Source organism: Leucoraja erinacea, chromosome 11 (assembly GCF_028641065.1).
Source record: "Leucoraja erinacea ecotype New England chromosome 11, Leri_hhj_1, whole genome shotgun sequence".
Taxonomy (NCBI): domain Eukaryota; kingdom Metazoa; phylum Chordata; class Chondrichthyes; order Rajiformes; family Rajidae; genus Leucoraja; species Leucoraja erinaceus.
This window is the reverse complement of record NC_073387.1, coordinates 15,980,727-15,997,609: the sequence shown is the minus strand read 5'-3', so window position 1 is coordinate 15,997,609 and position 16,883 is coordinate 15,980,727. Positions and strand designations below refer to the sequence as shown.

General features: G+C 42.8%; 1 protein-coding gene across 1 annotated transcript; it reads right to left on the bottom strand.

Moving 5' to 3' along the window:
• Positions 1–534: 534 nt before the first annotated feature.
• Positions 535–14,678, bottom strand: LOC129701497 (uncharacterized). Its single transcript, XM_055642723.1, has 5 exons — positions 13,827–14,678; positions 12,481–12,849; positions 12,142–12,402; positions 2,206–2,294; positions 535–1,201 (listed from the first exon to the last, which is right to left on the bottom strand). Exons 1-5 carry the CDS (start codon positions 14,197–14,199, stop codon positions 1,094–1,096), a joined length of 1,200 nt encoding a protein of 399 aa, XP_055498698.1. The 5' UTR covers positions 14,200–14,678; the 3' UTR covers positions 535–1,093.
• Between the last annotated feature and the right edge of the window lie 2,205 nt (positions 14,679–16,883).

Genomic DNA, 16,883 nt, shown 5'->3' with positions numbered 1-16,883 from the left:
GTCAGGACGATGGCAACAATTCCCCTATTGATATCTGTAGATCCATGAAATGCAGGTGAGTTTAGTTTAGAGAGACAGCACAGAAACAGGCCACTAGGCACACTGAGACGAAACCAACCAGCGACCCCCACACACTAACATCCACATTCTAAGGACAATTCACATTTATACCAAGCCAATTATCCTACAAATCTGTACATTTTTGGAGCGTGGGAGGAAACCGAAGATCTCGGAGAAAACCTAGGCGGTCAAGTGGAGAATGTACAAATTAGGTACAGACAGCACCCGTAGTCAGGATCTAACCTGGGTCTCTGGCACTGTTAAGGCAGCAACTCTACCACTGCACCACCGTGCCGCCCAGAGAATACAGGCGACATACGGGTGATTATATAATCTTATAGATACAACCTCCAACAGTTCAGTTCACCACTTTCTACATCTGAGTGAGAACTGAAATATATATTTTCAGTAAAATCATTATTGTTAGTTGTTATAATTCTGAAAAACAAGCTGAAGGGACAGAAATTTCCCTGCAATGGTCATTTTTATTGTTGCATCATTCATCTTCATTATGTTTTCACAATATCTCTGGAAGCTGAATACAGATGTTGCAGATGTACAAGTTTGCAGAAAACAGATTCCAACTTGAAAGTAATCAGGCAGGAAATGCGATGCACATAAAAGCTTGGTGCAACGATTATGTTAAATCTGAGCAGGAACAAAGCAGGAAAGCTACAAATTAGTTTGAAAGTAAATAATACAATTCCCCAAAATGCTACGTTCTGCATTTCCAAGTCTTCTTTTGCATTCTCTGCAATTAATTCAGTGTATTTTTTTGGCAAAGATGACAAATGAATAATTTTCACTTCAGGAGATGGTCTTTGCAAAGCAAAATAGCCCACACTGATACTGAGACTGTTAACATGTTCACTGTGGGATACAACTGACTGGCAACGTACCAAACAATCACAAAGCAAATCCGCAATAAATCCGCAAATCTATTTCCAAAGTCTCCATTCGGCTCAATATTTTTTCAGAAACACATATTTTCTTGGGCATGAGCTTGATGGGCTGTGTCATCTTCTACGCTGGGTCATTCATTCTGATCTCTCAGATCAGGGTCAGAATTCAGGGTCTGCAATGCGACAGCTCTTGAATTATTTGTGGTGTTTCCTGGAAATTCCTGTGAATATCTGCTGCTCTGTATCAAACAAGAGAAACAAATATGCTTTTAAATAAAGATAAACAATAATAAACAATAGACTGGAAGTGATAGGTAAGAGGTTGCAGACCAAGTTAGAAACATTTTCATGGTCATTTAATTCAACTAAAAACACACCAATATCATCGTGAATATTGAATGTGGAATTTTTTTCCAATTTGTGTTGATAAAGTGTTCTTTCATATTTGATATCTTACAAAATTACAAGTTTAGATTGTAGAAAGGAATAGATATGTGAATGAACAAAGTCTTTACCCGGGTTGGGGTATCAAGAATCAGAGGACATGGGTTCAAAATGAGAGGTGAAAGATTTAATAGGAACCTGAGGGGCAATTTTTTCAATCAGATGGTGATAGGTTTCTGGAATGAGCTGCCAGAGGAGATAGCTGAGGAAGATTCTGTAACAGCATTTAAAAAACATTGGACAAGTAAATGGATAGAAAAAGTTTAAAGGTTCATGTCCATAGCTCTCTGAATGTAACAACACAAGTAGATAAAATGGTAAAGAATGCACAAAGTATGCTTGCCTTCATCGGTTGGGCCATTGAGAATAGGAGTTGGGAAGTCATGCTGCATGTTTAAAAAAACTTTGATTATTCACATTAGGAGTTCTAGTAGCCCCATTAAAGGAAGGACGGGAAGGCTTTGGATAAAACGCAGAAGAGGTTGACCAGGATGCAGCCTGAGATAGAGCAAATAACACACATTTAACCTTTATGAAGTTTATCGAAGGTTTGTGGTAGAAATAGTTATGATAGTGGCGTTTAAGAGGATTTTAGATTGGCTAATTAATATGCTGAGAATGGAGACATTTGGATCAAGAGCAGGCAAAAGGAATAAGTTTAAATCATGTATTTCTGTGTTGCACTGTTCAATGCCAAACACTAAAATACAGATTGTCACCATTCTAATATGTTCTGTGAACATCCATTTTTTCAACGCCATTGGTTTCTGATATATTGAAAAGCTCATGAAATTCTCACCCGGTTCATCCTCCACGAGCAGCAAATTAGTCCAAGAGCAACGGCCAGTTTAATCGACAAGTAGCCAAGGACTGTGATGATCCTAATGTCTGTGAAGGACAAAGTTGAGATTTTCAGTTTCATATTCCATCTTGTTTCATAATTAAATACTCCTATCTGTGATGTAACATCATAAACATTCTGCATTAGACAGTGGGACACAGTGAGAAATATTGTGTCAAGAGTGAGAAATAATTGTGCCAATCTTGGGTACCTTTTATGTTTCATCCATAACATCCGAGACTTTGCTTTGATATTTTCTGCTTCATTACTTTTGGAACATTGTGAATATTTTTTGGGTGAATGAGATGTGTCAGAATGTACACAAAATTGGTTGATCCGTTATCTAAACTGATGTCAACTAGGTGTACACTGCAGAGTCTGCACAAGAGGGACTGGGTACAGATTCACAGCTGAAACTTTACAGGCTCTGAATTCTCACTCTTGGCCATATTGCCTGAGAAGCTATTAGAGCCAATGGAGTGATACAGAGTGGAAACAAGCCCTTTGGACCAACTTGCCCATTGTGGCCAACATGTCCCGACTACACTAGTCACACCTGCTTGCATTTGGTCCAAATCTCTCCAAATCAAAACAAAAGATGAAGCATACAAATTAGCCAGAAAAAGCAGCCTGTTGGAGGACTGGGAGAAATTCAGAGACCAGCAGAGGAGGACAACGGGCTTAATTAGGAAAGGGAAAATAGATTATGAAAGAAAACTGGCAGGGAGCATTAAAAACTGACTGCAAGAGTTTTTATAGATATGTGAAGAGAAAAAGATTAGTTAACACAAATGTAGGTCCCTTGCAGTCAGAAACAGGTGAATTAATCATGGGGAACAAGGACATGGCAGACCAATTGAAAAACTACTTTGGTTCTGTCTTCACTAAGGAAGACATAAATAATCTGCTGGAAATAGCAGGGGACCGGGGCAAATGAGATGGAGGAACTGAGTGAAATCCAGGTTAGCCGGGAAGTGGTGTTAGGTAAATTGAATGGATTAAGGGCTGATAAATCCCCAGGTCCAGATAGGCTGCATCCCAGAGTACTTAAGGAAGTAGCCCTAGAAATAGTGGATGCATTAGTGATAATTTTTCAAAACTCTTTAGATTCTGGAGTAGTTCCTGAGGATTGGAGGGTAGCTAATGTAACCCCACTTTTTAAAAAGGGAGGGAGAGAGAAAATGGGGAATTACAGACCAGTTAGTCTAACGTCGGTAGTGGGGAAACTGCTAGAATCAGTTATTAAAGATGGGATTGCAGCACCTTTAGGAATGTGGTGAAATCATTGGACAAAGTCAGCATGGATTTATGAAAGGTAAATCATTTGACGAATCTTATAGAATTTTTCGAGGATGTAACTAGTAGAATGGATAAGGGAGAACCAGTGGATGTGTTATATCTGGACTTTCAGAAGGCTTTCGACAAGGTCCCACAAAAGAGATTTGTATACAAACTTATAGGACACGGTATTGGGGGTTCAGTATTGATGTGGATAGAGAACTGGCTGGCAGACAGGAAGAAAAGAGTAGGACTAAACGGGTCCTTTTCACAATGGCAGGCAGTGACTAGTGGGGTACTGCAAGGCTCAGTGCTAGGACCCCAGCTATTTACGATATATATTAATGATTTGGACGAGGGAATTGAATGCAACATCTCCAAGTTTGCGGATGACATGAAGCTGGGGAGCAGTGTTAGCTGTGAGGAGGATGCTAGGAGGCTGCACGGTGACATGGATAGGATGGGTGAATGGGAAAATGCATGGCAGATGCAGTATAATGTGGATAAATGTGAGGTTATCCACTTTGGTGGCAAAAACAGGAAAGTAGACTATTATCTGAATGGTGGCCGATTAGGAAAAGGGGAGATGCAACGAGACCTGGGTGTCATGGTACACCAATCATTAAAAGTAGGCATGCAGGTGCAGCAGGCAGTGAGGAAGGTGAATGGTATGTTAGTATTCATAGCAAAAGGATTTGAGTATAGGAGCAGGGAGGTTCTACTGCAGTTGTACAGGGTCTTGGTGAGACCACACCTGGAGTATTGTGTACAGTTTTGGTCTCCTATTCTGAGGAAAGACATTCTTGCCATAGAGGGAGCACAGAGAAGATTCACCAAACTGATTCCTGGGATGTCAGGACTTTCATATGAAGAAAGACTGGATAGACTTTGTTTGTGCTCGCTAGAATTTAGAAGATTGAGGGGGGATCTTATAGAAACTTACAAAATTCTTAAGGGATTGGACAGGCTAGATGCAGGAAGATTGTTCCCGATGTTAGGGAAGTCCAGGACAAGGGGTCACAGCTTAAGGATAAGGGGGAAATATTTTACGACCGAGATTAGGAAAACATTTTTCACACAGAGAGTGGTGAATTTCTGGAATTCTCTGCCACAGAAGGTAGTTGAGGCCAGTTCATTGGCTATATTTAAGAGGGAGTTCGATGTGGCCCTTGGGGCTAAAGGGATCAGGGGGCATGGAGAGAAGGCAGGTACAGGATACTGATTTGGATGATCAGCCATGATCATATTGAATGGCGGTGCAGGCTCGAAGGGCCAAATGGCCTACTCCTGCACCTATTTTCTATGTTTCTATGTTTCAAAGCTGTCCTATCCATTACCCAGTGAGTTGTGAGGTTTCACGAGATTCAGCTTTTAGGGCAAAGGGAATCGAGGGATATGGGGTAAAAGCTTAACAGGGTACTGATTTTGGAAGATCAGCCGTGATCATATTGAATGATGGTGCTGGTACGAAGGGCCAAATGGCCTACTCCTGCACCTATTTTTGATGTTTCTATGTGAGAAACATACCCCCAGTGAAGCAGTGTCCCAGCGCTTACCAGAACCTGCTTTAGCCACCTTGAGATAGTTTGCACCGACACCTTACTGTGCATTTTTGTGGCTAATGAACAATGTTCTCCTCAAGGTTCTGGTAGCCTCAATGTACTGAGACAAACATGACACTACACACAGGCGGGAGTCCTTGGAGTATGCAGAAAAGATAATGTTAAACCCAGTCACCCCTATTCTACTCTGTCACGACCAGGTTCTTAAACCCATTGCAGAAGCCATCAGCATGGGAATCAGCAGCTGTAGACGAGAACGCCCCACCACCCAGATGATCACCTTCGTGAAGGCTGGAGTGCAGCTGCCAAGAACCACAGCAGCCAGGAATCAGTCAGGTATCCTGGCGACTGCGCAGGACTGGCAGCTTTCCGTAGACCTGGTGAAACAGCTGAAGTTCCCACGGCACTTTGCCATGACCACCCTGCGGCCAGATATCCTCCTGGTCTCAGAGGCGACCAAAAGCATCGTCTTGTTGGAACTGACAGTGCCATGGGAGGACCGTTTGGAAGAGGCCCACAAGAGGAAGATGGCCAAGTATGAAGAGTTGGTCATAGACTGCCACAAGCAGGGCTAGAAGGCAAGGTGTATGCCCATCGAGGTTGGCTGCAGAGGTTTTGCAGGGCAATCACTCTACAAAGCCTTCAGTGCACCAGGCATAAACGGAGTGGCAAGGAGAAAGGCCATCAAGAACACCACAGAGGTAGCGGAGAAGGCCTCGAGATGGCTCTGGATCAGGAGAGGAGGTCCATGGGAAGGAGCGAATGCCACCTGAACACAAGTCGTGGTCTGATCAACCATGGCTGGGTCACCTGGGTGAGGGTGTCTGATGTTGAAAGACCCGAAACACCCATTGACCCCAGGTTACACCACTGATGATGTGTTCAGAAGCATCTATCGATGTATTTGTATCAATTACTCTGCTTGAGCCGATCATAAACATAAAAAGTGATGGCATCTGCTGATATCTCCATCCTGTCTAGCCGCAGCATCTGTAATGTCTGCACACGTTGGGCTGATACCAATGCCAAAAGCATGACCACCTTCATGGTGAGTTTGGCTAGAGATAGGTCTGTGACAGGAGCCCACTGGCGAAGCAGCATTAGAACTTCGCTCATATTCCAGATAACCGAATACCTGGGCTTCGGAGGATGGGAATTAAAAACTCCCTTCATGAATCTAGAGACTAATGAATGTGTCCCCACTGCATGTAATTCTGACACCATGGGTAAATATGAAGACAGAGCATTTCTGGCTGTTTTGATCGCACTATAGCTTAACTTTTGATCGAAATAAAGTGTTGACAAAAACTCTAGCATATCTGGGATGTCTGCATTTTGATATGAAATATTCTGCCATAAACAGAACACGTCCCACTTTCTTATCGAAGAGATGTACTGCTTTTGGGTACTATCCCTCCAGACTGCAGTGATAATATCCATGGTGCGCTTGGATAGTCCTCTCCCCAGGTATGGTCTCCTTAGAATTTGCAAATTAACAGATCAATACGATCATGTAAAGGATGCTGATCACCAGTTACAGGATTCACTATTAGGTTTTTGTGTTTTAGAACAATCATGTGAGGCTCAGTAGCCACCTCCAAAACATGAGCATACCATGGCTGAGTAGGCCTGTTGGGTACCACCAATACTCCTGAAGCGGAGTCCTGCTTGATATTTTGCAGGCATCGACTGACGAGGCAGAATGGAGGAAATACATATTAAAACATTCCACCCCAGTGCAGCGAGAATGCATCAACCGCTGCTGCCCCAGGAACTGGTTACCATGAAATGTATTTAGGCAACTGGTGGTTTAGTCTGGATGCAAACAAATTGATATCTGGCATCCCAAAGCGAGCAACAACACTTTCAAATATATCATGGTTCAACTTCCATTCTATGTTGTCATTGAATTTTCGTGACCTTGTGTCTGCGACTATGTTGAATCTACTAGGTAAATGGATTGCTGAAATCCAAATGTTTCTGTCAATACACCAGCTCCAGATCTGATTAGCCAACCTATCACAAGCTTTCAACTTGACACCACCCATATGATTCAGATATGCTACTGCAGCAGTGTTGTCAATTTGAACCTGCACATGCACCTGACTTTTGGTAAAACAATAAGCTTTAAGCCCATAAAATGTTCCCAGAAGCTCTAAATAATTGATCCCTCATAATCGCAGAAGGGATCTGAAATTGTATTGGTGTGATATTTAGGGTTCATAGTATAAGGGATTAGTTTTGTATCCACTAGGAAATAATCTATACGTATGTTTTGTGTACCATTGAATAAAACGAGTATTCCCTTCCAGTCGGATTCGCGATCCTCCAAACGTCTGTTATTTTTGTATTTTTTGTGTATGTATTTAAGAGTTCACTAGTTTTAGATTTCATAATACCTCTTTGTTTTTGCATCGATTTATCTAAGTATGGGTCTAAAACACAGTTGAAGTCTCCTCCAATTATAACATTTTGGTAGTTGAACTCTGCGATTGTATTCAAGATTTTATTGAAAAATTGAGGATTATCAAAATTGGGCGCGTATATATTTACCAAGGTGATTGGCGTAGCATAGATCTTCCTGTAACTATAAGATATCTCCCTTCCTTATCTGATATAATGTTCTTAGATTTAAATGGTATTCCTTTGCGAATAATAATTGCGGTACCTCTGGATTTCGAGGTGTGTGAAGAGTGATATGTTTGGCCTATCCAATTCGCCCTCAACCTGATCTGATCTTGGTGTTTAAGATGCGTTTCTTGTAAAAAAGTAATGTCCGTGTTGTATGATTTCAACTGAGCTATTATCTTGCCCCTTTTGATTGGTTCATTAATACCCCTTATGTTCTAGCTGCAGAATGCGATTCCTCCCATTTTCTTTAGTTTATCGTCATGCATTTTCGCTGATTTTAATACCCTTAATTATTATGGTGCATCCATACGTCAGGACTCTGGATATTTGGGGAACGTTTATGTTATTGACTTCCTTTGTTAGATCCCTTTTACGATTGTCCTTAAAAAAAGAAACACATAGTTGTGACATATTGTGATTTAAAAAAAATTGAACAAGTGAAATTACAGTGTCTAGAGTAGTCGACACTGTAATGAGTGTCCCACACACTGTGGGGTTTGACATCAATTCGACTTCCAATGTTGATGTTATACAATTGATTGCTTGGGCTCCGCTCCCTTTATTACTCTTAGCCTAGGAGGGCGGGACCTTTCAAAATCAGTTGTATTTCACCCAATTGCACTATATATATATATTTCATTAAGACTTATCAAATCGTATGTTCAGCTACTGTGAAACTTATATATCTAACACTTTTATCTACTAACTATTTATAGTTAGTTATACCTTTGATAATAGTCAGTTGTCGGCTGAAAGGGTTAACCAGAATCAGGCTCCTGGAACTATGCCAGATGCCTGAGTCTCCTCCCTTCCCCACACAAAGTACATAGCACTAAAACTTATGATATTGTCTACGTTAGTTCTAAAATTTGTTATTTGTTATTTCTTTATCTCTGCTTAACTGTCTCGCTCTATATACTGGATAGTCTGTCTTTTTAACACATTATTACATTTTGCCCCATTATATAGTTCTGGTTAGTTTCCATTTCTATTTCTATATTAGTGTTGTTAATTATTATTAATTCTCTGTGTTTTGTAAAACGATTTTAAGATCTTAAACCGCCATTTGTCCTTGTGATGTTTTCCACGTTCGGCTCTCCTGTTCGTCTCTCCGTTGTTAAATCAGTCTTTCCTTCATTTTGAACAAAGAGTGTCCTTGAGTTAAATTCCAAAGGGTCCGAGGGAGATAAGGTGTCTAGACCAGTGCACGTTGCGATACTCCTCCATTTTAGACTTTTAGAAGATCCACCATTGTATCTCAGAAATGGCTTCTGTTGGCAACTTCATAGGCCTGTCAAAATGGCCAGCATGTGCTCCCAATGCTTGATCTTTTGCTCATTGTAATTGTTGATAATGCAGAGGCCCAAACTGTACTGCTGGAAAAACAGCCACCAGCTTGCCAATCAACTTGGCCACCTGTCTAATTGAGGGTAGTTGTTCCTCAAAAAGCTTGACACATTCTTCAATTTACTGCTGCTTTTTATCACTCGGCATAGTCACTAACATGTGATCTGAGTTAATGGTGATGCCCAAGTAATCAATAACTTTAACTGGTGTTAATTTGGATTTATCTGGATGGATAATGAACCCCCAACTGCTCAAAAGTGAGTTTAACAACTGACACAGATGATTCAGCTGCCTCTCGAGTGTGCCCTACAATAAAAATATCATCCAAATAGGCCATTACCACATGACCCTGAGTTCGGAGTAAGCCAATCATTGGTTTTTACAATTTGGTAAACAATCTCGGATCTGAGGTTAACGCATTAGGCAGTGCTTTGAATTGCCACAATTGACTCATCCAGCTAAATTTCAAATATCTCCTATCATCACAATGAACAGACATTGTGTAATAAGCATCCTTGAGATCTATGCTTGCCATATAACACCCTTTGGAAACCATCTGATTAGCAGTCGAAAAAGTTTCCATTTTGAAATGTCTACACTGCACAAAAGGGATCAGGCTCGTCAGGTCCAGAATGATTCTCCATCCTTCATCCCCCATCCGTTTTAGACCTAGGAAAAATACTTGACACAAACTGATGGGATTGACGAACCAATTTCTCAATAACCTCTTTTTTGCACAATATCCCAAGCTCTGCCTGTATCTGTATATTCTCTTTGTGTGAAAACACGAGAGTCCGACGTGGGACATGCTAAGTGGGCGGACACACAGTAGGGCAGAATTCAATTCGAAACCCCTCTATACTGCCCAAAACAAATAGATCAGATGTTATCTCCTGCCATTCTTTGAGAAACAAGTGTAACCTGCCCCCAACTTGAACATCTTCCCCACTTAATTTATTTCCTTCAGGAGCAAAGTCTCTTACCTGCACATTTCCTGACTGAGCTTGTTGCCCCGGCCCCTCGTAGGGAAATTCATCTTTGCCCTTGTGCCTGTGGCAGGATACCAGGCTTGTGTGTTTGAGAAAGAACGACTCGCCCCTTCACCAGTTTCTGTGATAGCATCCCGTCGATAGGGGAAAAACCTTTTGCCCATTCTGCTGCTTATTGGCACTTTGATGAGGTCTCTTCATCCAGTTCTTTGACTCGCTTTGCGAGGTCCTCCCCAAACAACAGATTTGGTAACTGAACATTATGGGGCTGCAAATTTTGGGTGAATGGCGGGGCGTATGGCACTCTTTCTAAGGCAGTTCATTTCAAAATGTGCACTGCACAAAAGCCCCAGAGCATCCTGGTGAACTTCAGTCATGTGTCCCTCGTCCACCGATCTGGCGAATGTAGTGTTACCTGCTGCTAGCAATTTAAGCACCCTCTGGACCTTCAATTCTTGTGTTCTCACTGCAACCCCCATTTGGCCCCATATCACATGGTTAACCACCAGCACCTTCAACAACCCACAGTTAACTGGGGTTTCATATTTTTTTAGCCGTATCATCCATTGTCAGCTCCTGGAGCTGATGGGTGAGCATATAATTGATTATAGTAGCCAACTCCTCCTCCAATGGCTCCCCTGCTTCTTTGGGGATTGCAAACTTAGCAGCCAAAAAGACCTCTTGCCCTTCACCCTTTGGGCTATGTGCAACCATTACCTCGGCATCAGCATAATCCTGACCCAGCATACCCTCCTCCTCCAGAAGGGGGCGATTATGTAGCCCTACTACAGGCGCTGCTGGCACAGGCTCTCCAACAGCTTGGCAAGAACTACACTCCTCCTCCCGGAGTGGGTCCTTCTCGAGCAACCTCTCCATTAGGTGCTTGATTTGTGAGAGCTGTGAGCAAACGGACTCTCCTGGATGTTAAACCTCCTGGCCCGACTCTGGATCTATAGGTCTGGCAGACTTGAATGTGGCCTTACACCCTACCGACGCGGCAAAGCTGCTCCCAGGCAACGAGTCTGCAGTCGCAAGATCCCCTGCTTGCGACAAAGTCGGTGAACTAGGCGGGCACCTGCTAACCGCATTCCCGCGGTCCTCCACACTTTTCGCCATGGGTCGCCTCCCCTTCACCTTACTTGCTTTCTGCATCGTCAAACTCAAAAAACCAACCACCGGCACAGAAAGCGACCTCAAGACTAAGATTTCCACTTACCTCGAGGTGTTTTAAACTTACCCGCTGGAGGAGCTCTGCTGCTCCAACCGGGCACCTGCACCAATGCGTCTGACATAATGACGCACGTGCGGCTGAACAGGGTTCTTCATATAGTCACTCACGTGACTCTGAAGTAAAATGACAGATCACTGGAGTGAGTGAAGAACAACACTTGACCCATGTGAATGGCTCAGAAAAGACCCAAATCTCAGAACAGCTGTACTTCTATCTTTAATTAACTTTTATTTGCCTCCTCCATTCTAGACAGAAGACTACTTGCTTCTCTCTATTGATGGATTTTATCCCCTTTGATTCATGCAAACACAATTAAATGTATACCTTGGTTCTCCTGTGTGGCTCCATCAATCTTAGTGCCAACATTTTATAATTACACCATGTCCCAGGTTAAAGGCAATGCCCACATCCTGCAGTGAAAGCCCACGGTGGAGACAGTGCTCACTGTACAATATGTGGAACAGTTTGATATCAGGAACTATTTAATACCTGCTGCAAGGCAGCTTTGGACTCACCCTGATCCACTTCAACATTGGTGTCTCCAGTGAGAACAATGGAGCCATTTTCCTGCACTTCCCATGTGTACAGATTGGGATTTCCTGCTCCAACATGTTGGACCATCAGATAGATGGTGTTAATCAGATGGATCTGATCAATTGTTCCTCCTGTTCTACTGAGATGAGCCTCTTGGTTTCCAGTGAGTTATCCCACTGTCCATATTCCCAGGCACTGCACCACAGCAGTGTCCCACACAGGCTATAAAGGAGGAGTGAGTGCTGGCAAATAGGACAATAATAAGTCACGTCAAAATGTGACCATAATTCTAAGTATGAAGAGCAAACCCTGAGTCGCTTACCACTGGGCTCCTGATAGTACGGGACAAAATGCCGGAGCAGGTCTTGATGAAACAAACCACATCTCCAATTCCCTCTGCCCCTCTCAACTTTCTGAATAACCAGACTCAGTGATTTCTCTTCCACGGTCAGTGTCTTTTCTCCAACACTTTTGTCATCGCCATTGATCCAAATCAGTCTCATTGACTCAGTGACGTGAGACACAGAGCAGGTCAGGGTAACGTTGTCTCCCTCAGTCACTGCATCGGACGGTTCAGCTGTGACTGTGGAAACAAGCAGGTTGTTTACATTTTAAACAATGAGTTCATCAGTGAAAACACTGGCGGCATTCTGTCTCCTACCTTTCACTGCGATTAGATCAACGGTGAGAAATGGAGACCTTCCCGCGTTGTTCACTGATGTGTCTTTTCCAAGAAAACATTTGTAACATCCGGCATCTTGAAATAAAACGGGGACAATCCTCAAACTGAAATCCTTGCCATCGAAATGTTTCACTGACGTCACCAGTCGATTCCCGAAGTTGGCCCCTTTGACATTGATGGGCTGAGAGTGTGTTGCTGATGCTAATACTTGCTGTTGTTGCTGTTGAAGGCGACGTGATGTCCAGGTCATGGCAGTATTGGAATCCCCACGACTGTTATAGCAAACCAGGTGAAGTTCACTATGATCTGTACTGGAGCGGTAAACTGTGTATTCCGTTTTAAATAAAACTGTATCGGAGAGACAGAGGATAACTCATTTCAGTATTACAGTTACAACTAAATTCTCATATATATTTGCAGTGTTTTGTTCAGCTGATCAAGCTTCAAATGTAAATTAATTTTACATCAAAACTCATCAGATCTTTACAAAATTTCCTGTAAAGTAGTAAATTGCAGTAAAGCTTGGATATTTCACAGACGGTCCAGGAATCTTCCATGATGGAATGAACCCTCCCGGAGACTCCCGAGAGCGGCCCGGGAGGTGAATCTCTCTGTCAGTCTGCGGGAGGTGGTGCAGGTCGAGGCTGGTGACAGCAGCAGCCCAGAGAATGCCTGCGCGGGGCCAGATCCGGACAGGTTGGCAGTTCAAGTGGGTCGGGTCTTCCCGTCCCTTCATTACCATTATTCCCACCATCACTCTCCCATTCACACCCATTGATTCCCTGCCCTTCCCTGTTCCTGGGTCCTGCTCCCAGCTCAATGCTGATCTGAAGCCCGAGTCTGCAGCAGCTGGAATCACTTCAAACAGCAGCAGGACTCGGAGAGAAGGGTCAGTGAGGGGAGGGAGTACGGATTGTTGTTCAGTGCTGATGTGTGCACCGGGACCCCCAGTGTGAGTGTGAGCAGCAAGTGCTGGTGGTTGTCATGGTGACTACACCTTCTATCTGACACTTTGACGCGAGTCCTGTATCAGTATCTCAGTCTCAGATACTGGAGCATTGATGGCAAGTTAAACTGACAAAATACTTTACTGAACGTTACAGAAATACATCATCACTCCTGTGTTGTGTGTCTGTCACACAGAGACAAGCAGACAGCTGCTCCACAGAGAGACTTTCTGGAAAATTCTCCCTGATCATTGCAGCATTTTATACAGGAGAGCAGTTGCTTGTCTACAGTTCTTCACAGGGCGCACGCATAACATTCCAAGAAGCACCGTGATACAAGTGTCTACTTGATATGTAATGGGAGGTGTTTACACTCACTGTTGTTTACAGTAAAATCTCCATTACTGGTGAGAACAATGTTTCCGTTTTCCTGCACATCACACACATACAACTTCCCATCCTCCACTGTAACATGTCGGATCATCAGATAGACCGTGTTATTCAGGCGGGTCTGATCAGTGTTGCTCGTGTTCTTCTGGGATGAAACCATTGGTCTCCAGTGAAGACTGACTGTATCTGAGAGTCTGGAGATGGTGCAGCTGAGTGTGACGTCACTGCCCAGCAGAGGGCGCTGTGGACTTGCCTCAACTGTGAAAAACAGATCAATGAGATTCAGAGTGAGTAGTGGTGTGGACAGTCCAATGACTGGGCTCAATCTCACCTCAGCTGACAAACTAGACCCGCCCCTCATTCTTCTAAACTCCAGCTAGTCCAAGCCCAGAGCCACAAACACTCATCATACGTTAAACCAATCATCCCCTGGGGCATTTTCATAAACATTAGTTTTATTTTGCATTACTTCAGACTACACTACAATCTCTGCATCTTTGAGCTGGTGTGCTTTTAGAAATATAGATACATAGAAACATAGGTGCAGGAGGAGGCCATTCACCCCTTCGTACCAGCACCGCCATTCATTGTCATCATGGCTGATCATCCCCAATCAATAATCCGTGCCTGCCTTCTCCCCATATCCCTTGATTCCACTAGCCTCTGGAGCTCTATCTAACTCTCTCTTAAATCCATCCAGTGATTTGGCCTCCACTGCCCTCTGTGACAGGGAATTCCACAAATTCACAATTCTCTGGATGAAAAAGTTTTTTCTCACCTCAGTCGTAAATGACCTCCCCTTTATTCTAAGACTGTGGCTCCTGGTTCTGTAGCCCTAAATTGGGAACATTTTTCTTGCATCTAGCTGTCCAGTCCTTTTATAATTTTATATGTTTCTATAAGAACCCCCTCATCCTTCTGGGAGGCGGTACAGGAGCCTCAGGTCACGTACTAGTAGGATGAGGAACAGCTTCTACAACAATACAATCACATTACTGAACTCGGAGTCCCGCCGATAGATTTCTCCGGTCCCTCCGTCCCCATTGTTTAATTATTCTGTATTTTTTGATTATTCTGTATCTTCTCTCTTTCTATTTTTTTTATTTCTTTATGCACAACTACTACGGACTGGCGCAAAACTGCATTTCGTTGTAGTCATACTTGTATTTGTGCGATGACATTAAAGTTGAATTGAATTGAAAAAGTGAGATTGACAATGGGGTGCGGATTTACACGGACAATGATAAAGTAAAGCAACGTGATTGTGACCGGTGAAGAGAAAGCACTTACTCTGGTTGGAAACAGGTCGAAGCAGGAAAACAAAGAAACCGAACATCAAACCACCTGGCAAACTGCTGCAGATAAACCTGGGCTTCATCTTGTGGATTCCCTGTGGGAAATAACATCAAGTTTTAGACTGAGCCTGTTTGAGCCACATATCTTCAGTACATTTGGAGTCCACGTTCATAGCTCACAGAAGGTGGCAACACAAGTAGTTAGGGTACTGAAGAAGGCTTATGTTATGCTTGCCTTCAATGCTAAGCCCATTGAACGTAAGAGTGAGGAAGTGTCTTTTTTGTTTCTAAAGATAATACTTCAATGGCAATTCTACTGTTCTGATGCTGCTCACTGTGGGTCAAAGGCTGGATTATAAGGACAGGAACGTTGCCCCATCTCCCACACACTGTTACTGTGCTGAGGAATGAAGCATTGATATGTCAAAATGAGGTCCATCATGGAATGTTGCCACCTGACCCACTACAGACTGCAGGAAAATGTGCTGAGGGATGAACAGAAGCTTGTTGCAACCAACATAAAAACTCTGTGGGGAAGGACCACAGTCTAGGGACCTTCTCCTGCTGGACATTGAGGGATTAGTCTGGTGGGAACATCCCTCATACTAGGGAAAGAATATCACCACATGAGTGGTAAGGGTGTTTAATTGTAAAGATAAATGCTAATGCTATTGAGTATGATACTATTGAATGTAAGGACACTGGAAGTGTCTGAAGATGTTTTTATGTTGTTTTAGATTTGTATAAAACAAGGAACTACAGATTCTGGCTTACCAAGGAAAAACACAAAATAATGGAGTAACTCAGCATGTCAGGCAGCATCCATAGAGAACATGGCTAGGTGATGTTTTGGGTCAGGACCGTTTTCTTAAAAAATAGTTTTGTAAATGGTTTTTATTCTGCCTAAAGTTTATTATTATTTTTTTTTCTTAAATGTGAGGTTAGAAGGGCACAAGGTGTCATTATTGTGTTTTCCAAGCTCCTTCAGAAGATAATATAGATTTGACTGATCCCAAGAAAAATGAGGGATTTTGCCTTTCCCCATATCACATTCAGGACCGGAAGCAAAATTAAGAGCAATGGTTAAGGCTGCATTAGGAGGTTTTGTCCAGTTCAACCACAATAATGCGTCTATTTTGAGCTCTGGGCTGTTTTACTTCCTGTTTTTTTTTTCAACTAAGAGGAGTAGGAGGCAACCGTGGCTGACAAGAGAAGTTAGGGTTAGAATAAAACTAAAAGAAAAGATGTATAACACAGCAAAGAGTAGCCGGAAGCCAGAGGATTGGGAAACTTTCATAGGACAACAGAAGGAAACTAAACAGGCAATACGAGCTGAAAAGATGAAGTACGATGGGAAGCTGGCCAGGAGTATAAAGAAGGACATTAAAAAGCTTCTTTAGATTTGTTAAGGGGAAAAAGAGTAGCAAAGTCAAATGTGGGCCCCTTGAATGCAGACATGGGTGAAATTATTATGGGTAACAAGGAAATGGCAGAAGAGTTGAACAGGTACTTCGGATCTGTCTTCACTAAGGAAGTCACAAACAATCTCCCAGATGTACTGGAGGATTGAGGATCTAAGGGGGTAGAGGAACTGAAATAAATTTTATTTAGGTGAGAAATAGTTTTGGGTAGGCTAATGGGACTGAGAGATGATAAATCCCCTGGGCCTGATGGTCTGCATCTTAGGGTTCTCAGGAAGGTGGCTCCAGCAATAGTGGACACATTGGTGATCATTTTCCAATGTTCAATA

Excerpts from the sequence above, each read along its gene's own strand:
- LOC129701497 (XM_055642723.1), bottom strand. The coding sequence starts at position 14,199 with ATGAGGGGCGGGTCTAGTTTGTCAGCTGAGGTGAGATTGAGCCCAGTC. Across the intron at positions 12,403-12,480 it reads TGATCTAATCGCAGTGAAAG|TCACAGCTGAACCGTCCGAT; the intron begins GTAGGAGACAGA and ends TTGTTTCCACAG. Across the intron at positions 1,202-2,205 it reads GCTCGTGGAGGATGAACCGG|AGCAGCAGATATTCACAGGA; the intron begins GTGAGAATTTCA and ends TGTTTGATACAG.